This window comes from Antennarius striatus, chromosome 17, assembly GCF_040054535.1.
Source record: "Antennarius striatus isolate MH-2024 chromosome 17, ASM4005453v1, whole genome shotgun sequence".
Lineage (NCBI taxonomy): Eukaryota > Metazoa > Chordata > Actinopteri > Lophiiformes > Antennariidae > Antennarius > Antennarius striatus.
Genome location: NC_090792.1, coordinates 3,545,833 through 3,570,050, shown reverse-complemented (window position 1 = coordinate 3,570,050; position 24,218 = coordinate 3,545,833). Strand labels below are relative to the sequence as shown.

Genomic DNA, 24,218 nt, shown 5'->3' with positions numbered 1-24,218 from the left:
AAGTTGTACGTCAGCTCTGGAGTTCCACATTACTCACGTATTCTAACGTGCCGTCGTTAGAGGTAAGATCGGGCCTAATAGATCCAGCCCGACCCGACCCGAGGGTATTAAAGCCCGACCCGACCCGAGGGTATTAAAGCCCGACCCGACCCGAGGGTAATCGTCGACATTCTGAGACCGACCCGGCCGTCGGGCCTTTCCAGTGACAGGAGAAAATACAGCTGACTCACGGAGGGAACTGAGCAGGTGTTGTAGATGGATGTTTCTCAAACAGTGCCTTCTCTGTTTTAGCTAAATTATTTATTTTTTAAAGGGTATTCCTGTATTTAATACCCATAGATCGTTTGAGATACATAATATATAAATATATATTCATGAAAAAAATTCGGACCGGGTCGGGCTTTGATCTTAAGATCTTAAGCCCGAGTCCAAAAAAATCCAGCCCGACCCGACCCGAGGGTATTAAAGCCCGACCCGACCCGACCCGAGGGTATTAAAGCCCGACCCGACCCGAGGGTATTAAAGCCCGACCCGACCCGAGGGTATTAAAGCCCCACCCGGAAGTAATTGTTGACTTTTTGAGCCCGAACTCGGTGTAAGATCTTACATCTAAGGAGGAGCAAGTATCTCCCATGAACTGTAGTCACAGATGATGTCAGCTCTTGGCTGGCTGGCTGACTGACTGACTGACTGACTGACTGACTGACTGACTGACTGACTGACTGACTGACGGACAGGTATGTTGTTGGACCACCTTCAGCATTTGATTATGACACAAATTTCCTGTGACGTTGTTTCGATAAGCTACTGCAATACCACAAGATTTATGTCCATTCAGTGCTGCATTATTTTTTCATTAAGATCTTGCATTGATGATGGTGGGATGTGACCGTTGGGCAAAGCCTTCTCCAGCACATCCTGAAGATTCTTAATGGGATTCAGGTCTGGTGGCCAATCCACGTGGGAAAATGATGTCTCATGCTCCCCGAACCACTCTTTAACAATTTCAGCCCAATGAATCCTAGCATTGCCATCTTGGAATATGCCCGGTCAGGTCAGGTCTAGGTTCAGCAACAGTATGTGTTCAAAGAATGAGGTCAGCTGACTACCTGAGTATGTTAAATGACCAGGTTATTCCATCAATGGATTTTTTCTTCCCAACAACACGAGGAAGAAAAAAAAGACTGACTGACTGAGGTTCAGTTTTTCCAACACCATCTCTACCTCTTGTTTGTCCAGCATAGACTCAAAGATACAAAGATTGTTGATGTGTTTGTCTTTTTGTCTGCAGGTACCTTTCTACTTCCGTATAGCTCAGGTCTCATTAGATGCAATGTGACTTCTGACGGGGACCAAACAGCGTACATCATCATCCCACAGGCGCCTGATGGCCCAGGCTCTCACTGCGAGTACACCTGGTCCAACGCAAGTGTAAGCTAGAAAAGACACAATACTCTGTGTTTTCTCTTGTTTCTGATATGATACATGTCTTTGGATTTCAAACATCAGACGGCAACAAAAACATTACAACTGATAACTGATACAGGCAAATCTAAATGGAATGCGGTCATTGTGGTATATATCATGCTATTGATGAATGACTGAGTGTTTGGATTCCTTTTTGCGGCGGCCTAATTTTGTATTCTTTGTTCTGACTGAAGCGCCATGTGCTCGCACATGACACGGATCAACAATTCAAACTGGTGAAGATCAACACAATCAACAGACTCGTCACCTCAGAATGCTTGGACAGCATCATCTATGAACGGAACTGCATCTCAGAGGTACGTCACCTTTAACACGAAAATAGTACTGCGTACTTCACAATTCTTTAATTAATCTGCTGTACAGAAACAATAAGAATCAAAAATAGAATAATAACAACAACCAATATTTTCTGAAACACTTATGCTGAATTGTTCAGGTAATAATATATGTGTAGGAGATTGAAAGGGATATTAAATGCTGTAAGTGTTGTCTTTCTAACCCTGACACTCTCCTCCAGATGGTAATGATCTCACTGTTTCTTCTTTTGTTTCCTGTCTTTAGGGGGAGGCCATCTCTGTTTATTGTAACAGTGAGTAAAATTTACTCCCAGATATAGGAAATGTATGTTATAACTTCTGTTGTAACACTTGGTAATATATTTAAACTGAATTATAATCCATTCATAAAGCTTTATGACTGCTGTTATGAACACATCATCGGTCTTAGGGAACTTGTAGGTCACTACGGTGAGTTTGTGTTGTGGTAACCCCCTTTCAGAAACTCACTGTTGCTGACTCACCGGTTCCATTAAGCAAATGTCAGATTTCATCTGACATTTGGTGAATTATAATTTTGACTTCTAATGTAAGAATAGCTTTCTTTTTGCAGTCAGCTGCAGCTGGAAACCCGAGACTCAAACAGTCCAGGCAGAAGTTACAGAACCTACCAAATCCCCAGAACCTGCAGAAGGTACTGTAGGTGTGAACTGTATTACAATAAATGTCAGTAACCGGATCCATTGTTTATTCAAGAATCAGATTAAAGTTATGATTTTCTGCATTGGTGGGAATGATGCAACCTTGGACTCGATGGTGTAACATCAGAGACTTCCTCAAACCAGTTTTAATGTGGATACAGTAGACGGCCCTTTACTGTTTCTGACATTTCTACAAGCAAATAATGTCTACAAAGGCCTTGTCCTTCCTGTTTTTCTGTCAGTTTATTTTCATCAGAGTGATTTAGGTCTACAAGTTTCTCTGTTTTATCTACTTCCATTCAAAATCACATTTGTATTGCTTTGTTTTTTGTAATCATGACATTACTTGATGATCTATTTAATGTTTGGGGTGATGTTAAATACCTGTTGGTGGATCAACTCTCTTCTAGTGACCAACAAGACCACCGTTGTGATCATCGCTGTTGTGATCATCGCTGCTGTGGTCATTTCTCTTGTATTCGTTCTTCCATGCATCAAATTCAAAGATCGAATTTGCAGGTATTTATTAACTGCATTGAAACATGAAGTGACATGACCCTTTATGTCAGGTGTTCAGTAAGGCTGTGGTGTTATTTGGTTTCAGACACTCATGCCTTTACTCTGCTGTGAAGACTGACATTCCACCTGCTGTGTGACTGTGGAGAAAGACACAGACACTTGAGTGTCTTCACGTCAGCATCCTACTCATGCAAGAAACACCTTTACTTGAAACATTTCCGCTCTCGCACATAAATACAGTATATATCAGTTCAGTACTACCCTGTACAGTAGTACCTTGAGGTACAACTTTAATTTGACTGAGATCAAATAAATCGTAAGTTAAGTTTTCACCATTTAAAATAACTAAGATCATTTTAATTTGTTCCAGCTTGTAAAAAAGCCTCAAAGCCCCAAAATTATGGAAAAAAAGTTTTTTTATCAGACATGCATAGTTTGTCTGAGTCTAATTAATCTAATTAATTATATATAGGTTCCATAAACAATGATGGTGTATGAAAAGAAATGCAGACGTCGCGAGAACACATGAGCCATGACATCACTGTGTAAATGAGTACGAGATCTGGCCTCAGCTGATGTCGTATCCATACACCAACTAACAGTGGTGTCAGGAAGCACAGCTGATATCTCAGGTTTTTGCTCGTATGTCAAAAAAATATGGACAGAGCTTTGGCTCGGACCCCAAACAACTTGTATATATCGCACAGTTTATATCTTAAGTTGCTTCTGTACAGTCATGTGGTTTTGGGAAGCAATACTTAGGTTACATTTGAACACAGGCATTAACTTAGGTCTGTGTGATAGATGTTAACTTACTATTTACCACGGTGAACTGCATTGTAAACTTTAATCACTGTTTCTTTTTTCTTGTGTAAATCCAACACATTTTGCCTACAGAAGTAGAAATGACTGAATATGAACGACACTCTATAACAAACTCTCAGTTCAGAAGAAGTCTTCCTTATCTATTTACTCCATAGTGACTTTTTATCAGTCTTATTTTAGTATGAAAGGTTTTAAAGGTACAGGCGACTGCTGGGCGGTGTTGATGCACAGATGAAAAGTACTTGAGGCTGTGGAGGCCGATTACAAGTACATGTTGAGGACCAACAAAATCACAACCCCACCGTCCAATCAAAAGCTTTGAATCTATGTTAACGTGAATCCTAGTTGTGGAAGCTAAGGTAACGCACTCATAATGCAGCAATAGAAGAAGTTCTAGATATAATATTTTATCCCTTATAATACTAATTAAACATTTATAAAGAGAGAATATATAATTAAAATAATACTCAGTGATATTTAAACATAAAACATAGAATATATAAATATTCTGACATGATGGTATACATGTTTTACAGTATGTGATTATTTATATTTTCTGCACTATAATGTAATAATAATAATAATAATAATAATAATAATAATAATAATAATAATAATAATAATAATAATTTAGATTTTCTGCACTACAATGTATAGACAATTATTACTGCATTAAAGGGGCTAAGAGATGCTGTGAAGATACAGTTGTATTTATTGCATTATTTTATGAGGTTGTGGTCCTGCGATGTGTTGGCGATGCATCCAGAGTGTAACCTGTCTCTTGCCTGTAGCCAGCTGAGATACGGTTGAGCATCACACGTAAAAGATGATTATGCTTGTCTCATCTTTAAGAAAATGGATTTATGGATGTATATTATGAGGTGGACATGTCCACACATGTCTTTGTTTTAAAGACATTTTCTTTTTCTGCTTAATAAAATTCATGTTTTGTCATCTTTCATGGAATCATGTCACTGTTGTTTCATTGAGATTGCTTTCTTCACGTCAAACAATAAAAATGAAAGTTGATTTTATTTGTATTGTTGTCATATTTTGCATTAGATGTAGTGTCGGGGTAAATCATAAAATCCAATCAGGTGCCACACAGGGAGGTCTAACTGACCAAGTAAACTAAATCTGAAACTTCTCCACCTTTGTGTTTTTCTTTAAAGATAAAACTCACAAAAATGTCAGTGGTGAAACATTTTGTCAAGGTGCTCCCAGCACACAAAACGTTATTTTGTGTGCGGGGAGCTGGATACAAATCCTTTCTAATTTGTTACCACACTATCAAGCATCGAGCTGCAGATCCTGAACTCAGCTAACAGCAGACTTTCCTGGGACTTTTCAAGTTTGGATGATATTCTTAAAACCCATTTCACTATGAAATGTTTAATAAATTCTATTATTCTGTACACAATCAGAAGTTGTGATTTTGCTTCTCGTGCTGTCTCTCCTTTGGCCCTGAAGAAAGTCTGACTTCATCCCTCCCTGCAACATCACCAGGATCTGCGGACCTTCTAGCAGTCAGCTGACCAGACTTGAGGGACCCCGGCCAGACAGTGGCAGCATCCATCTGTCCTGACAAGAAAGTGCAGCAATTCTCACGATTTACTGCACTGGATGTAAAATAATTGAATCTATAAAGGAATTCGTTTAAATGGACCTCCACTGTGTCCAAAATTTATACTCATACATTTTCATACATAGTACATAAGTGTGACTCAGCTATTATTGTGTTTGAGCAGTGTTTCTGAATATTTTAGAAACACGTTTCATGTAAGAGACTGTCAGTTTCAGTTTATCCAAATTTGTTTAAATCAATCCACTGGACTTTAAACAACTTTGGATAACTGGATGAATGAGAACCTACATAAATATCTGTCACCAGTAATCAACCCGAGACTCAAACAGTCCAGGCAGAAGTTACAGAACCTACCAAATCCCCAGAACCTGCAGAAGGTACTGTAGGTGTGAACTGTATTACAATAAATATCAGTAATCAAAAGTTATAAGAAATGATGAGGCAGAATACAAGCAGCGCAGCTTTTGTAGCAGGATTCATTGTTTATTCGAGAATCAGATTAAAGTTATGATTTTCTGCATTGGTGGGAATGGTGCAACCTTGGACTCGATGGTGTAACATCAGAGACTTCCTCAAACCAGTTTTAATGTGGATACAGTAGACGGCCCTTTACTGTTTCTGACATTTCTACAAGCAAATAATGTCTACAAAGGCCTTGTCCTTCCTGTTTTTCTGTCAGTTTATTTTCATCAGAGTGATTTAGGTCTACAAGTTTCTCTGTTTTATCTACTTCCATTCAAAATCACATTTGTATTGCTTTGTTTTTTGTAATCATGACATTACTTGATGATCTATTTAATGTTTGGGGTGATGTTAAATACCTGTTGGTGGATCAACTCTCTTCTAGTGACCAACAAGACCACCGTTGTGATCATCGCTGTTGTGATCATCGCTGCTGTGGTCATTTTTCTTGTATTCGTTCTTCCATGCATCAAATTCAAAGATCGAATTTGCAGGTATTTATTAACTGCATTGAAACATAAAGTGACATGACCCTTTATGTCAGGTGTTCAGTAATGCTGTGTTGTTATTTGGTTTCAGACACTCATGCCTTTACTCTGCTGTGAAGACTGACATTCCACCTGCTGTGTGACTGTGGAGAAAGACACAGACACTTGAGTGTCTTCACGTCAGCATCCTACTCATGCAACAAAAACCCCTTTCCTTGAAACATTTCCGCTCTCGCACATAAATACAGTATATATCAGTTCAGTACTACTCTGTACAGTAGTACCTTGAGGTACAACTTTAATTTGACTGAGATCAAATAAATCGTAAGTTAAGTTTTCACCATTTAAAATAACTAAGATCATTTTAATTTGTTCCAGCTTGTAAAAAAGCCTCAAAGCCCCAAAATTATGGAAAAAACGTTTTTTTATCAGACATGCATAGTTTGTCTGAGTCTATTTAATACAATTAATTATATATAAGTTCCATAAACAATGATGGTGTATGAAAAGAAATGCAGACGTCACGAGAACACATTGGCCATGCCATCACTGTGTAAATGAGTACGAGATCTGGCCTCAGCTGATGTCGTATCCATACACCAACTAACAGTGGCGTCAGGAAGCACAGCTCATATCTCAGGTTTTTGCTCGTATGTCCAAAAAAATATGGACAGAGCTTTGGCTCGTACCTCAAACAACTTGTATATATCGCACAGTTTATATGAGGGCTGTCAGTTTAACGCGTTAATGAGATTAATTAATTATGCTGCAAATTAACTCGTGATAAAAATTAACGCAATTAATCGTGAGTGTCAAGTCAATGCGCAAACAGTTTAAATTTGGCCCATTGAGGGACCCGTAGGCTGCAGTAGCACATTGTTTCATACCTGCGCCACTAGTCAAAAGCAGGGTGACTGACAACAGAGATGGACGCGACACAGGAGAGCGAGGCAAGCCCACTCGGACCTTTGGGCGGAAAGTTTATTTATAAAAAGAACAAAGACGGGACTATCAACAAAAACGCAGTGATTTGTACCTTTTGTAAAAGAGAATTTTCATATCACCGAAGCAGCTCCAGCCTTACGTATCATTTAAATGAAAAACAAGTCAAGGACACAGTGTTGTCTGTTGTCAGTTCTTGTAGTTAGCTTACCCTTTTAAAGGAAATGCCTGCTGCCTTATTTAGAGGTATGTTATACTATTCATTTTGAATTGCTGTATTGAGTCAGCTTTAGTATTCATTTTGATTGAGAGTCTGCTCATGTGCCTATTTGAGATTCAGCCTTATTTTATTCTGAATTTTATATATTTTATTTAACTGTATTTGTATTGCATTTCTGAGAAATGCACCTGGCCTCATTGGTTTGCTGATGTGCTTGGCCTTCTTTTGAATTTCATTTATAAAGCACACTTAACCAATAAAAATGTGGATTTCAAATCTTCTCTTCTTGGTGTGTTCTATTGATTAGTCATGCACTACAATTTTGTAATGTCCTGGAATTCAAATTCTTTATTTGGGGGCCTTTAGCAGGTATTAAATTAAAATGCAATTAATTAGATTAATTAATTACAAATCCTGTAATTCTTCTTTTCCTTTCGGGTTTTACCTTCAGGGGTCACCACAGCGAATCAATTGCCTCCATCTAGCCCTGTCCTTTGCATCCTCTTCTCTCACACCAACTACCTTCATGTCTTCCCTCATTACATCCATAAACCTCCTCTTTGGTCTTCCTCTAGGCCTCCTGCCTGGCAGTTCAAAACTCAGCATCCTTCTACCAATATATTCACTATCTCTCCTCTGGACATGTCCAAACCATCTCAGTCTGGCCTCTCTGACTTTATCTCCAGAACCTCTAACATGTGCTGTCCCTCTGATGTACTCATTCCTGATCCTATCCTTCCTGGTCACTCCCAGAGAGAACCTCAGCATCTTCATCTCTGCTACCTCCAGCTCTGTCTCCTGTCTTTTCCTCAGTGACACTGTCTCTAGACCAAACAACATCGCTGGTCTCACCACAGTTTTGTACACCTTTCCTTTCATTTTAGCTGAAACTCTTCTATCACACATCACACCTGACACTTTCCTCCACCTGTTCCATCCTGCATGTACACGCTTCTTCACCTCTTTTCCACACTCTCCATTGCCCTGGACTGTTGACCTTAAGAACTTAAAATCCTCCACCTTCTTGATCTCTTCTCCCTGTAACCTCACTCTTCCACTTGGGTCCCTCTCATTCACACACATGTACTCTGTCTTACTGCGGCTAACCTTCATTCCTCTCCTTTCCAGGACAAACCTCCACCTCTCTAGCTTCTCCTCCACACATGTCTTTGTTTTACAGACATATTATTTTTCTGCTTTATGAAATTCATGTTTTATCATCTTTCATGGAATCATGTCACCGTTGTTTCATTGAGATTGCTTTCTTCACGTCAAACTATAAAAATGAAAGTTGATTTTATTTGTATTGTTGTCATATTTTGCATCAGATGTAGTTGTCAGGATATATCATAATAACCTAAGTTCCAACCAGCCGCCACAAAGGGAGGTCTAACTGACCAATTAAACTAAATCTGAAACTTCTCCACCTTTGTCTTTTTCTTTAAAGACAAAACTCACAGAAATGTCAGCGGGGAAAGCATTATCTTTGAGGCTGTTAAATAATGAAAATTGTTTTGATTAAGTACCGTTCTAAAAGATAAAGTAGCTAAAGTGTTTGCTTTCCACTTGGTGAATGTGATAAAATCAGAAGTGTCAAAATGCTTCAGTGAAAGCTGCATAGCTCCAGTCATTAACAAACACGCCACATGACGTAGCTGCTAGGTAACAGCTAGAAGCGTAAGCTGACATGGTGTGACACCTGCGTAACAGATCACAACATAATCAGAACAAGGTTGTCAAACTCCAAAACACTTTGACGTAGCTTGTTTGGAATGAGGATATGGGTCCATTTATGACATCTATGACACAACCTGCAGTGTGTGAAGTCATGCTGGTAGCTAAACAGTGAGACTATAATGCTGTCTCTCTATATGTCACTATTAAAATGTTTAAACACATTTGCTATTGGAGCTAAATTTCCATAGTTTAGCTATTGTATATAATGTACAGTGTTTTTTGTCAACAGCTGTATGTGTGTAACATCTTTCTTGAGTTAAGCGGTCCTAAAACGGCTGAGGAGAGGCCTCATGGTAGGAGGCGCTGATGATTCCAGGGACTCTTCTTATGACTCCCCGGCCGCAGAATAAGTGACAGCGCGCTCCAATCTATAGGCAGCAGGTCAAGTGCAGCCATTCATTTATTTTTCCGCTCACCTTGGCTTATTATAAAAATGGAGGATTACATATCTCAACTCAAATTTTTTTCAACGCTTTTGTTTCGAAAGATGGACTTCACTTATAAGTAAACATGTAAACAAACATGTGGGGAACAACATAACATTTTTTTTTTTAATTAAAATTTGCTTTTGTGTGTATGTGTAAATAACTCTGTTATGCGGCTTTAAAAATAATACACTCATTGTAGCTAATTAAATGGTGACTAATCTACACTGTGGGTTCATGTTTGTAAATCTGATTATGATGAAGTCAGTGAACCTGAAGCTTACCGTACATCACTGATCTACACACACACACACACACACACACACACACACACACACACACACACACACACACACACACACACACACACACACACACACACACACACACACACACACACACACACACACACACACACACAGAAAGCTCTCCCTCAACAGCCCTCAGCCAACATATCGTCATTATATCTTGATTCTGGAGGTGGTATTCTAGGTCAGTAGAGCTCACTTCTTATGGCTCAGGCACTACCTGCTAGTACACATGGGCCAATCCGAAGCAGAAATTAGGGACTTTCAAGAGTCCTAGAAAACCAAAGGTGACTTTTGACCGACTCTGATTTCACTGCTTCTGCAATCTGGGAATTTCCCTCTTGCTGAACAAGACACTCCTTTTGAGAAAAATTGAGAATCTAAAATTAACGATGACCAGATTACAAGCATACAGGTATATAGACATATAAAAAGACATCACTGCTCAGTGACAGGGAGAGAAAATAATGAGAGAAAAAATAATGAGAAATAATGGTATGAAGTATGTATGGTTTGAAAGTATTTCAATCACAAAAGAGACTTTAGACTAGAGACTGTCACATTGATTCAATAGTGCCCTCTACTGGTTCATCTAGTGGTTCATCTGCAAACACACAATCCTGTGAGGACTACAAAAAAAGATGAGTTTTAATAACAGCGACATTTTGGGTCCGGGTCCGCATTTTGTCGCATGAATCATGAATGTCCAGGTTCTAGGAAACACGGCATTTAGAGACATGCTGCCCCCCACTGACGAGTTAGGAGTATTACACTATTCTGTCTGTCTTCATTACAGCACAGACTCCACAACGGCACATTTTAGCAGGTAATAGTTAACATTTTCAAATGTTTTCAGACTCATTAAGTGAAATGAGATAATTTACATTCAAAGGTTATTAAAATCCATACAAATTTTTAGGTGGCCCCCCAAAAGGAATTACGGGGAATGGGGCTCTATTCATGTTCAGCTCATAAAGTAAAAGTGGACTTCGACAGTGTAAAGCACACTGAGGCTTGAAGTACTGCTTCTCCGGAATATAACATGGATTAAATAAAGGTCAAAGTAGTAATCCTCTAATGCACAGGGCTACACTCCGGAGAAGACGCCAGGTCAATACGGTTGTAAGGCCAGAACATGTGTCGCTCGTCTCTCATTCCAGAGCTCCGCCTCCAACAGGTGACGTCACTCCCCCCTCTCTCTCCCGCGCGCCTGTCGCACCCTCACCCGCCGCTGAGGGGAAGGAGCGGCCCGGAGGCGCTACGTCACGGATTGATCATCGATCGGAGGTGAGTTGGTTTCAGCCCGCTACCTTCTCGGATCAATTCTACGTAAACCCGACAGTCTGCTGCTGCTAACGGTGGATGCTAGCGACATGTTTATCCGACAAGTGTTCCGTTTATCGTCCATTCGAGCGGGACTTAAACTACACCAGGAGTGTAGCGGTTCAGTCACATCGGCCAACTTCACAAAGTAAAAAGTGTTGTTTTGTACCCAAAACAAGGCTTATTTAATGCTAACATTAGCCAACATTAGCTAATAGAATTCAATTAGAAGCGTCAACCCCGTGACGAAGGTTTTCAAGCTAACAGGACAGCGTAACTTCGTCCGTAAGACTGTCGTAGAAAGTTGAAAACTTCCATCCCCTAACCCGAGCGGCGTGTTGGTCAAGTGTTCTGGGTCATTCCTGGTGTTGTGTCACATTACGGAGGTTAAAGCTGCCTGTTAAACCTCGCAGCATCATCAGCGCAGTTGTCGCGCAACGAACGTTCAGCTGTGACGTCATAACCTTTCCATTTATTTATTTATTACCCCAGCTTTATCCACTGATCGATCGTCTTCTTGACCGTAAAATAACCAATTCAACTTGTCTAAAGGTTACCTGACAGAAGAGCTATATATCATATTTATTGGTGTTTTTATGTGTATAAAATTACTGTATATTAAAGCGACACATGCTGCTCGTAACACAAATAACATATGTACCGACAGCACAATATTATCAGCCTGCTATCAGTTATCAGCTATCAGATTGTTTTAAGGTGTGATGTTGGCTGAATGCTCGTCTGCAGAACAGGAATTGGTTGAAAAGTAATACATCCCTTTGGTTCTTGATCTGATCTTCACTGTTAAACCACAGATGTCACACATACGTAATGTACAACACTGTTGAAGTCCAAACTTTTTTAGAGGATTTGACCAAAAAAAAAAAATTGTGTAAAGTTTATCAATTTGTATGTAATAGTTGTTCACGCTTGTAAAAAAAATTTGCATGCAAATAGTAGTTGTAGGAATAAAGTTTACAATCCCTTAAATTGGTCCACTGATATGAGGCTAGGTTCAGTTTGGACAAAACACGGCTGGAGATGTGATGAACCACAGAGATGATACCTTGAATACGGAGGTAAGTTTTGGTTTGTTGCTCAAACCAGTCAACATGACAGCAGAAATGGAAAGGCAGTGTGTGTGGAAAAACCATTAGCTGGTCATATTTTGAACTGTTTTGCCTGCATTAAGAATTTCTTTCATCTAACAATCACCTTAAAGAGTCTATACAATACATAATATATAGACAATACATATTAATGTGGCATTCAGGTAAAAGATCTGCCCTGAAATAATTCCTATCTGTAGAATAATGCGTTTAGCCCTTTACATACGGGACACTACTTTACAAACTGTCACAAAGAGCTATTAGAGTGATGTTTTCAACATATACTTTGATTAGTTTTTTCTATGTTGTGACTTCTTGTTTACCTTTGAACACATTTTTACATCTGTATAGTATTATCTCAGAAACTTTTTGAAGGAACATTAAAACCCATTATCTTTATGATGGCTTTTGTTCGTCTTTGTTTCTCTACTCAGAAAGAGGTGGTGGACAGGACATAACCAGTGATAGGTGAGGAAGCTTTGTGGGATATAGTAAAGGGTTACATTGGTGCTGATAGTTAATGATCTATGTGTGACTTTTAGTCATGAATGCTCCCAACAATTTGTCACATGAAGGTAAACCCATTCACTGTTCTCAAATTTCACAGGTCTGATTTGAGAAAAAGGAATCCTGTATAGATACATTTTTAAGAAACACCAAATGGGTGTGCTGATGGTGCAGGGAAGACTCTGCCATTTCATTAACAAACCTTACAATGCAGACCTGCTAATGCTTTTTTAATCTGCATCTTTTGTTACAGTTTGAAAATCCAATCTGCACTGTGTACAATGCAGATTGGAAAATTAAGGAGTGATAGAGTTTTATAGTTATTTGTATCACTTTGACAGGCGCCCACATGATTTCTGCGTCTCCATCAGGGAGTTAACTATTTTTAAAAAGAAAAATAAACTACTCGAGTCCACAAGCACTTTTTTTAAACTAAAAATGTCAGTAAAAAATGAAGCAAGTTGAAACCTTTTTTAAACCCTGGTTGAATTCTTTAATTTCACTTGGCTCTGTGTAATAAACTTTTGTGGCACATCTCAATTTTATTTTTTAATGATACAGGGGATCATAAATTTTTAATCACGCTGGCTTTGTTTCTGTTTCACAGATATGGATGAAATTGCAGACACTCAGCGCCCGATGTTCAGCAGGCTGCAGCCACTTAGTTTGGAACACTTGAAACCTTTGTCTCTGTATTCAAGGTTGATCACATCTGACCCAGAGGCCAGTCTGGATTACTTATGTAATCCAATCCATTTTACAATTGAGATGAGAAACAATTGTATGAAGTCTAATATACATGATTCAGGTATTGATGAACATTATGAGACTCCACTAAAGAAGGCTGATTGTCGAAAGTCTGTGTCTCCAGATGCTGGGTGTTTCTTGGACTGCTCAAGCCCCACTGCAGGACAGTACTCTTCCTCTAAAATAGGAATAACACAAAATGTGAGCCCCCAGGTCTCCTCAGAGCCACAGAGTCCATTGTATAAACCTCACAGTGTGATGTGCAAGAACGACCTCTCAGAGGTTGCCCTTGCCTTTGACGATGACGTTGATAACATCTTCAGTCTGAATCCCTTTGATACCGGTACTGCAGATAGATTGGCTGATGATGTAGTAAGCGGCAAAAGTCTGTGTAGCACCACATCTCAAAATGCTGCTGGAGTACTTGGACCACATTTTGAAAGACGAGACGATCAGGACGACGGCTGCAAGGAAGATTTGAATGGAAAATACTCGGGAAATGAGGTTCACTTCTCTACGTCTTACACAAGAGATGTTAGGAGAGGAAAAGACCCCCCCCAGGCAAAATATCTCCTTCCTCAAGCTACCTCTGACCCCTTACTCAATACAGGTGGAGTGGTGGTTTTAGAGCGTGAAGGAAAGCCTGCATTATCTGATCCAGCATGTCGTGAACATGTGTCACTGTCTGAAAAGTGCGTTTCTTTCACATCTGGTGATTTGGATCCTGTTGTCAAAGGATCAGATCAGTTGATGACGCGTCTCGCTGAGCCTTTGGTGGGTGACGTGGAGAAGACTAATTTTGGCGTTCCCCTGTTTGAGTCTTCTGTGTGTGACGATTCCACTGTGATGTTGAGTGCTGATGGCCAGAGTGGACGGGCGTTTAAAGAGGAACAGGGAGGTGACGTAGAGCCTGGCCAGAGGTTACAGGTCACATTCAGACAAGAAACCACTTCGGACACCAGTTTTGAAACTTCACAACCTCTGCAAGTACAGGTTTGGTTCAGCTAACGTGATACAGTTTTACAGTCATGTTTGTAATTTTTTTGTGGTGTTTAGACCGTTGACATTTTGTGTTCATGTACACGACTGATGTTGTTTTTTAAGGTGAAGTCAGTCATAGTGGTTCCGCTGGGACCGCTGACCCAGCAAAACGCTGAGCCCACCAACCAGCCACCAAAGCAGATCAGCTTAAACTGCAAAGACAAACATGTCAGCGCCAGGAGTTGCAGGTATTGTAAAACCCTCTTTCTCCTCTAGGTGGCGCAGTATGACCACAGAAAACACAACATGGAAGTTGTGGCAATGACAGCAGGTTTAAACTCTTCTAGTCATTTTCATTTCACTTTCATTTTATTTTTTCCTTTGTGTCATCAGTGCCCATATTTATGTAAGTTATTTCTTATTGGTTGAATGTGGTCAGGTGTGTTTCAATAAAGAGGTGTTGTCTTTTTCAGGCCGGTGATCTTCGACTGTGAGTCTGAGCTGATGCGTGACAAAGGGATGTATATATACTCGGTCACCCGGCACATGAATGAAAATCGAGGGTTAAACCAAGGTATGACCCTGATCTGTGGAAGAAATAATAGGAAATCATAATGAGAGTTAACAGTGAACAGTTCTTTACTGGAGTAGAGGAAGTTAGTAGATTGTTGAGGCAGGACCCCAGTGCTCCTTAAAGTGTTTGATTGTGGTTTTGTATATAATGTTTATCTGTCCGTCCATCCATCTCTCCATTCGTCCATTTCACACTTTGTAGCCTCCTTCATTGTTGGCTGAGTTTTTTTGGATGGTTTTGTATTTCACACATTTTGGTCTGGAATGTCCTTTGGAAGGCTTTGAATTGAATGTGTATGAAGGTGTGAAAAGGTTAGTGTCAGTGTTTGTGTGTGGGGCCGTAAATCAGTTCTGTAAGTCATCAGTCCTTTACGTGCTGAAGGCTGTACACACAAACAGGTTTGTGTGTACTAAATACACTCAGTAATCCAAGGGCTCCATTGAATTTTTGTCAAGATGGCATCGTGTGGCTTCCATTGCGTCTCCCCGATTTTACTTCTTCATGCTTGGATTGAGTCACACCTTTAAATGTAGGATCGCCTGTCTCTTCTAAAATATCAGTGATTCTGTGGTGAAGCTACAGATCTGTGACTCTGAAGGACAAGCAAAGACACTGTCAACTTTCCTGGAACCCATCCTTCCATACTGGTTATGTTTAACTGGCGTCCTGGTTGGCAGCAGCCGCCCCAGATGACGTAAGAGAAATCGACCTGGAGTGAGACTGACAGCTTACTCTGCCTCATTTTCCACTTCTGATCATTATTTTCCCTCTGCCTGGAACCTTGGGGAATATAGCAGCTTCAACATACAGCTCTCCTTGGAGTATTACCACTGATTCCTGATGCTTCCTTGCCGACCCGACCTTCAGTTGGGTCTGCACATGGATTATCATCGACTATCTAGTCGAGGCGAACCTCTGCATTCAAAGGCTAAGATTCTGACTTTTCTCCACAGGTACAGTCACTGCACCTCATTTGAATGCCAATTATTTGTGATTAAACTTTCATGAACTATGTTATATGATGCTGTGCACCAGATTTTATTTAATAGTTTTCTAATTTTTTAAAGTGTTTTATGCATTTATGTATACATTTATATATTCAACTTTTTGTCTGTGGAGATCTTAATGTTCATTTTTGTCATCCTTCTTATTATTTTCAATCAATCAATCAACTTTTATTTATATAGCGCGTAATCACATCGGGAGACATTTAAAGCGCTGTAACAGACAGGAAACCAACTGAACCAATTTTCCTGAATTTTCCTTTTTAAGAGGATTGCAAGAGACTGCTAGCATGCTTTGATGAACTAACACACCACCGTGGACATGCTGTGGCTCTTATGTCTACAGACTCTGCCTCCAACAGACAGCTGAGATAGGAACCTAGCTGCAAAGCGATTAACTTCCTGTCTAAGTGGCCACAGCTTTTCTGTGATGTTGGCTGACCTGTCCTCTAGCTCTTCTCTCTCCTACCTGGTGACACAAGCTTCCACTCCCGGCCACTCTGTTGTTTTCTCTTCATGTGTTGCTGCTTGAGTCAATTACAACAAAGCATAATCCGTAACTTCTCTGCTATGTGGATGACGTTCACATTTACGTTCAAGTCGGCCCAAAAGGAAGAGAGGCACAGAGTAGTATTACAGATTGTTCTCCTGACATTAAGCAGTGGTTGCCATCTAACTTTCTGAACTGAAACAAAAATGAATGCACTGTCTTTAAAAATACATAAACGTCTGCCTTCAGTACGATGAAGTTCAGACCAGCTATTAGAAATGTTGGAATGTTGTTTGACAGTGGTCTGACCCTAACAAGACATTCAGCTTTAGTATTGGAGTCTTCCAGTCCTCCTCCAGTAACCTTTAACAGGTGAAAATGCTGCAGTTGTCTGAAAGCAAACATTCATAGACATGAGTAAATCACCCCGTCCTCTATTCTCTCCATTGGCTTCAGTCTTTCTATTTAATGTTATTAAGAGTCTTGCTCCACCTTAAGCATCTCAGCTGCTACCCTCCAGTTCTGAGGTCATCTCACAGCTGCTAGGAGTCCCAGTGCACCAAGCTAAAAATTGGGGTGACCGAGAATTTTCTGTAGCGATCCCCACACTGGAAAAAGCTTCAGCTGATTGACACAGCATCACTGACCCCCCCGGGTCAGATCAGAGTCTAAACCTTCCTTTTTAAATAGCTTTTAACACCTACCTGTAGTGCTGTGACAGTTATGTAGGAGTATATATGTGTTTATATATATATATATATATATATACAAATAATATTATATATTACTTATTTTCTCTATTTTAAGGGTTGTAAATATTTATTGTTATTGTCATGATATTTTTAATGGAAAGCATTTTGGTGGTCCCATGAGCTGCTGCACAGGATCATATACATAAATCCATTTGGACTGATTTATAGTTTTTTCTGTAAATCTTTTTGACGTAACTAATCTTTAACAAAGGCTGTGTTCATCAACACATCGTATGTTTTCCAGGCTTTGGTAGAGGAAACACAGAAAGCACATTTGTGTGTGTTGAAGATGCCATAACTGAGCTCCACCACCTGATGGACCGTGTGTCTGACCCCAGCTGTGTCAGCGCACCATGGCAGCATTCATCTGACCTCACTCACAGGTGCATCAGTCTGCAAGGTTTCTATCTGCATTTAAGAGCAGGGGTGACACTTGCATAATATAGAATATAAAACACTTGACATCAAGTGTGATAAACACTTTTTTGAGTGGTTTGATGGCCAAAGACTGATTTGCAAAATGTTAAAATCATGACAATTTGTTTTGTTTTGCATTACAAATGATTTCTGTTAAACAATTAATGATGTTGGTGATTTGCCCATGTGGGTTTTTGCAGGCATCTCGCGCTTTCCCCTCTTCTTGGTACTGCGTCAGATCCTTATTCTTTTACTAATGCACCCGTCTGGACTCCAGCGGCCTACTCTCACCCCTGCTTAAGAGAAGGCAGTGATAAAAATAGCCCAAGGCTGATCTGTGTCATCCAGCTTATATTGTGATATTTTATTCTTAGGAATTATCAAAGACGGTTTGGAAACTTGAAACCGGCACACACCCTCTCTGAGTGGAAGGCCAAGAACTGCGCAACACACAAGCGTTTTGCCAAAGCTCTGACGGAGGAGACCACTTAACTGGATCGATGTTGAACAGTCTTCTTGTGAACAGATCATACAATTCAACATGTTGGAACGTCTAAAGGAATACATGACACTAAAGGTACTTGATATCGATGTTGCACTTTTTAATCCCTAAATTTGTAAATCGAGTGTTTGCTGTGTGTGTGGGGGGTTTTTTTTTTTGGGTTTTTTTGGTGGTGGGGGTGTTTCAAGTTTTTTAAACCTCTGTATTTCTATAAATGTACACTTTATGCATGTCTTAATATTTGTTGATGTTGTGGATATAAGTTTAAGGAACAATCACTTAATACTTTCAAGGACCTCGAATTCTTTGCCGTTTAGCATGTTTGAAATGATCCCTATTTTAATGTGTATTTTCTAATCGAACCGATGCTTGTGTTTACTATCAGTGTGTGTTCAGGACACAATTACAACAGGCCTGTCCCACACACTCAAACTCACAGTTTTAGTTTTAAAAGGAAATGGTTGTGTTACTACTGCCTTAATAATCTGAATAAACTCCTGACCATTGCTGCTTGAATAAAACAGGGAACAGCTGAGACTGTAATCCAGATTATTCTTAAAAAACTAGGCTCCCTAAAATTTCAGTTTTTACAAAGTTTTTCGTTCTTGCACAGCACAAAATGTCATGGAAACTCCTGTTTGTGTTTTCAGCACAAATGTTTGCGTTGGACTTGTCAAAGCCTGGTGGTTAAGATAACTGCTACAAGGGGTTTAAATGTGAAATGCTCTCAGCGATTTGTGGGACCTGACCCTTAACTGTGGAGCAGCATCAGAGGCTGCTCTCGGATGGTTGTTGGATTTCCTTCACTTTTTCTTGTTTAAACCTTGTAACGCTGAAAAAAAAAAAAGAGAAGATATTTAGATGCCGAAGTTGGAGCTGAGCTGTGTTTGCGTTGGTGTGACAGACACACTGTTGTTGAAGTTCTAATAAAACTTAAATGGTTCTTGCTATCATTACAGTTGTCTGCTTGCGTTAATCCTCATCTATTGTACTGCGTCTTTATTTTACCCATCATGAACCTGTTGAGGAGGAGGAGGATTGTGGGTTGTGTCTCTGAAATACTTTTAGATATTTTACAACCAACCTTTCCACAAACAACCATTAGGCAGTAAAGTTATACATTTTAGTATTTAGGAAACTCTTTTGACTTGTTATTTCCATGGATACGGAATTTAGGTTCATTCTCTGAGTGCCTCAGATGAGTTTCTGTGGCCTTATTCAAACACAGTTCAACACTTATTTATACTTTCATATAGGGTTTAACGTTTGAAAAAAATTTTTTTTGAGAAACTTTTCCTCAAATATGCAGTTATAACAGGAAGAGCTTAACTTCTTTCAGTCGTTCCTCATTGAAATGCACCCCTAGCCCAGGATCCTGACTTTTTCATGCTTGTTCTGAGTCAACTTCACAGTATCTGAGTGCTTTGCACAGGTACAGACTTGACAGAAGTGACCTTAGGGAGCACCACTAGTTGGAAATGAGCAGCATGGATCCCATCCATTGAATAATGCAGGCTGTTAAAGTAATCCTGTCTGTAGGGCAGCCTGTCCCTGGCCAGTCGTCTGGAACGCAGAGGTGTGTGGGTGTCAGTGAAGGCCTCGTGACCCGTGATGTGCAGACTGCAGGACACGTGTGCTGCTGAGCATCCACAGCACCTGTCTGCTCTTTCCAACAATTTTTTGCTTCATCGCAGTCCAGAGTAAAAAATCTCAGCGATGAGGAAAGAGTTTTTGTTTATCTGATACGCTTTGAAGTTCCTTTGTGGCCGGGTGCGACTTTACAAATCCACCGCACTTGCCTAAAAAAAATAAAAAATCAATTATTCTGTTCTGACGTTAGCTCCTCATTTCTGCTGCTCGAGCAAACGATTCATTGTCTGATATACAGACAATCTCGTTTTATGGATGATCAAACGTGTGAATAAGATGTATGTGCCAGTGATCAAAGTGTATTAGATAACTTGAGTCACATGTATTTGTTATGGTGGACTGGCCTACAGGTAAATGTAATTGCCTGAAACCATGTTGGGTGAATGTTTTCTGCAGGGCTTTCTCAGGCTGAGATAAATTCCTCCCCAAATGTCATATGTGCTTATTTGATGGGGAAAAACTCTGACAGCTGAAACCTGGTGAAGTCTAGAGATTCTCATGTATTATTCACCCAAGAAAAGTCATTCGTGCATTCTATAGAGCAGGTTTTATTTTTAAAATGTAATTTAACTCCCTGACTTTTTTTCCCACCTGAAAGACTTGGATAATCTTACTTTTTCAAGTAAACATTTAATTCCAAATTAAACTCAAAGTCAGACCTTTGTGGAAAATATTATACATTTTAATTGTATTTAAGCATACACAAGTAAGCATACACCATATCCTTCATTATTCAAGTTGTGTAACCTTGTGCATAATAGTTAACCCATGCTAGCCCTCATTAAGCATTGACTGCTGTACTCTTGAATACAATGAATATAAATACTAACAAAGCAGTTCCTTTTTCTAAACCATGCTTTATGAATATCATTCCTATATTTTAAGAAGCCATGAGAGTCCAGCTTCTCCGTGATAACACAATGATGCAGACTTATCATAAAACATGAGCATTATGTAAGTTTTGAACATCCAGTCTATCTACTGCCTTGTTGTCTCATCACAAAACAGCCCAGACCAAGCATGCAGTATTGTATCATACATCTAGACGCTTTTTCCCCCTCTTACACTGAGAGGAAGTCCCGTGTTCATTGACACCGTGGTTTAAAGGGACAGTTGCCTCCTGAAAAAGAAAAAAACAAGCATATTTTTCATCTTACCTGTGGAGCTATTTATCCATCTAGGTTATACATTTGTCCAAAAAATAAACTGAATAAATAAATACTAGCTAATTCTTTTGTCCGTCTAAAAGACTCAACAATGCTGCTGTGGATTATTCCAAAATAATCCACAGGCCTTTTTGTTCGCAGATTCCTATTTATGCTGGACAAGTGGCCCCGCAGGTAACAAAAAAAATATGCAAACTGTCCCTTTGACTGGGAAGTGGAGTTGGTACTGTTCAGTCGGCACCATTAGTGAAATTTAATTTAGCAAAAAGACTTGGTCTGTGGTTGACACCTCAATCTCTTCTAACCAGAACCAGCTGTAGTGACAGGATGTCCCAGCAAACAACTGGAATGCACAGGATGGGTTTCCGTAGCAACAGGAACAGTTTTCTCGATGTTCCACCGACTGAGGAAACCTCACTCCACTCCACCAGGTGTGTGTGGATTTACATTTGACACCCCAGACGTCTCCCCATGTATTCACTCACTATATGAGACCTCTGCTCATCAAGTAACAGCTGAATTTTACCAGAGGCTGCTGGATGATCACAGTATTTTCCGCGCTATAAGGCGCACCTAAAAGCCTTTCATTTTCTCAAAAACCGACAGTGCACCTTATTATCCAGTGGGCCTTATTTGAGAAAAAAGTTTTGAAAAAGGCCATTCGTTGAAGGTGCACCTTACAATCAGATGCACCTTATAATCCAGTGCGCCTTTTATATGAAAACGGTTTAAAATAGACCATTCATTGAACGTGCGCCTTATAGCCCAGTGCGCCTTATAGTGCGGAAAATACTGCATTCTATCATTACTATAACATTACTTATGTAAAGGGATTGTTTGACATCGGGAAATAAACTTGATCATTTTTGTGCTTAGCATAGTGATTGTTTATTGTAAAGATTCCAAAGGAGGAAACAGTTCGCCCGGATCTGTCTAAAGACAAAGTGCCTTTTTCCAGTCTTTATGCTAAGCTATGATAACTAGCCGCTAGCATCTCATTTATTGTACATACAGAAACATATCAGTCTAACTCAAGTCAGGATCAAGTAAGTAAATCAATTTATTTCCTAGAATGTCAAACAACCCTGACATGACAGAATAACAAAAGTGTAAGCTTATAATAGGCCTACATTTAAATGAGTAATAAGGAATACAATATGTACAGCGGTAACATAGAGGACTGCACCTGACTGGGTGCAGAATTAATTTTGTGAGAGTGTTAGGAGGAAACTTATTTTACGAGCTGAAGTTTTATGGGAACTTAAGATACAGTCAAAGAAATCACCCAGGAAGATGATTATCATTATTGTGTGGCTCAGGACGCCTTTTGGATGCTTTACGAACCCGTCCTGACCACGACATAACGTGTAACTCAGTTAGCGGCCCTTGCAGGTTCCCTCCCTTTAGTCATTTACTGATGCTTTCCATACCTCTGACACGGAACATATTCTTATTCTCGAGTATTTCCATTCTTTTTAAGGGAAGGAATGGAGGGAGAGTGAGGTAGCGAGTGATGGAAGCTTGCTGTTGCATTAGTCATCACTCTGCCCACTCTAACGTTCATCAGTCACTCTTAGCCACCTTCACTGCCTCGCTCTTCCAACACCCGTGACAACACATTTGTCCAAACTGGAAATAAATGGATGACTGTTTAAAATTGTCAGCATGTAGCAGTTTCCTCACCCAAAGAGTTTCATGATTACACATAATGCAGATGTACAACACTAAAGGTCATTAACACAGTGTTCAGCAGTAAGCAGTACACTTTTACATTTAGATTCCATATGATCCTGTCACGTTTCATTAAATACTCACTGAAATGACACCACAGGAACAAAATATAAAATGTTTTTACACATTAAATGCCTTGGCTCAGTCTAAATGTCATCAACTGTCTCATTTCCTCTATTTAGCACACATTTACTGTAAGTATTATATGAAAGCTAGAGATGAATATGACACAAGTGTGACTGACAGGGCTTCACGTCTTGTTAGGTAAATCAAAGGACGGATTTATTCTTAAGGCAGCACTACGGAGTTGGAATCAGCCCTCAAATACACTGTCTGCTTTCTTAAAACAAGTTCCCTTAGAGTACAGAGTGCACCGTATGTTGATCCCTTCTTATTTTTATCCTCTTCAACACAGGTTTCAACACAAATGTGGCTTTTATTTGTGGAAAAAAAACTCTAGATAGAAGCCCTTCTGTTGGGGATGTTGTAGGGAAGTCTTGGGTTTGAAGGTTGGGCTCATGCTCTCCATCCGAAGTGTAAATTTGTACAACAGCGTCGAAAAGTTCACCTGCAAACAAGGCTCAGGATAAATTCCCACATACTCAGTGTGCAGTTTTGTTCATTTTACCGAACATTGCATGATGGGAGTTTTGGACGACGCCTCCTCGCTTCCACGGTTCTCTAAAGGCTGTTATTGCTGGAATAAGGGGTCTCTTCTGTGTTCCCACGGAGCGCTGCCCCTTTTTAAACTTCATTAATTAGATGAATGCACTCTGTTATGGCAGTTTGTTGTTCCTCCTTGTTTGCTTTGAATGCATCACCCTTAAAGAGAAAGACACAAGGAAATACTAAAGGGCTCATCCTGGATGTGGAATGTAACACTTCAGAAATATACACCAAGAAAGAAGCAAACGTGATGAAGATGATATCAAATTTAGCCCATTTGCAGGTTGCATTTGTATTTACTGTATATATTTGTGAGTTTAGACCAGAAATGCCTTTTAATATGACTTTCCTGCCTTCTGAAAAGATGATGGATGGCATTTCAACATCTCTACCAGTGAGCTGAACGATCCCTCTAAAGCTCCGCTGGCATCGTTGCAGCACGGCCCTTAAATTAACCAGGTGGAGTCTGGACTTCCTGAGGGTGGGTGGGAGGGTTGGGGGGGTCGGGGGGCGATCTTGCCAGAATGCAAACATTTCCCACAGGATGACATTAAAATTTCTACCTGGTAGATGCAGGGGCCCGTATAAAAAACATGAGCTATACGAAAAAGCAGACTGTTGCGA

At 39.9% G+C, this 24,218-nt stretch overlaps 1 protein-coding gene across 6 annotated transcripts; it reads left to right on the top strand.

The window, feature by feature from the left end:
• The first annotated feature begins 11,174 nt into the window (after nucleotides 1–11,174).
• LOC137611502 (S100P-binding protein-like) lies at nucleotides 11,175–23,951 on the top strand. 6 transcript variants are annotated; one of them, XM_068339761.1, is made up of 7 exons: nucleotides 11,175–11,262; nucleotides 12,842–12,875; nucleotides 13,522–14,654; nucleotides 14,766–14,890; nucleotides 15,116–15,216; nucleotides 17,707–17,845; nucleotides 18,254–19,328. In XM_068339761.1, the coding sequence occupies exons 3-7, from the start codon at nucleotides 13,524–13,526 to the stop codon at nucleotides 18,369–18,371; spliced, it is 1,614 nt and encodes a 537-aa protein (XP_068195862.1). In that variant the 5' UTR covers nucleotides 11,175–11,262; nucleotides 12,842–12,875; nucleotides 13,522–13,523; the 3' UTR covers nucleotides 18,372–19,328. The 6 variants fall into 6 exon arrangements, 4 of the variants coding, with proteins under 4 accessions (XP_068195862.1, XP_068195861.1, XP_068195863.1 ...); XR_011038646.1 differs by lacking the exon at nucleotides 12,842–12,875 and adding an exon at nucleotides 21,506–23,951 and having other exon boundaries at nucleotides 11,194–11,262; nucleotides 18,254–18,456; XR_011038647.1 differs by lacking the exon at nucleotides 12,842–12,875 and having other exon boundaries at nucleotides 11,194–11,262; nucleotides 15,116–16,169.
• Nucleotides 23,952–24,218: the final 267 nt, after the last annotated feature.

Excerpts from the sequence above, each read along its gene's own strand:
- LOC137611502 (XM_068339761.1), top strand. The coding sequence starts at position 13,524 with ATGGATGAAATTGCAGACACTCAGCGCCCGATGTTCAGCAGGCTGCAG. Across the intron at positions 14,891-15,115 it reads GTCAGCGCCAGGAGTTGCAG|GCCGGTGATCTTCGACTGTG; the intron begins GTATTGTAAAAC and ends TGTCTTTTTCAG. Across the intron at positions 17,846-18,253 it reads TCATCTGACCTCACTCACAG|GAATTATCAAAGACGGTTTG; the intron begins GTGCATCAGTCT and ends TTTTATTCTTAG.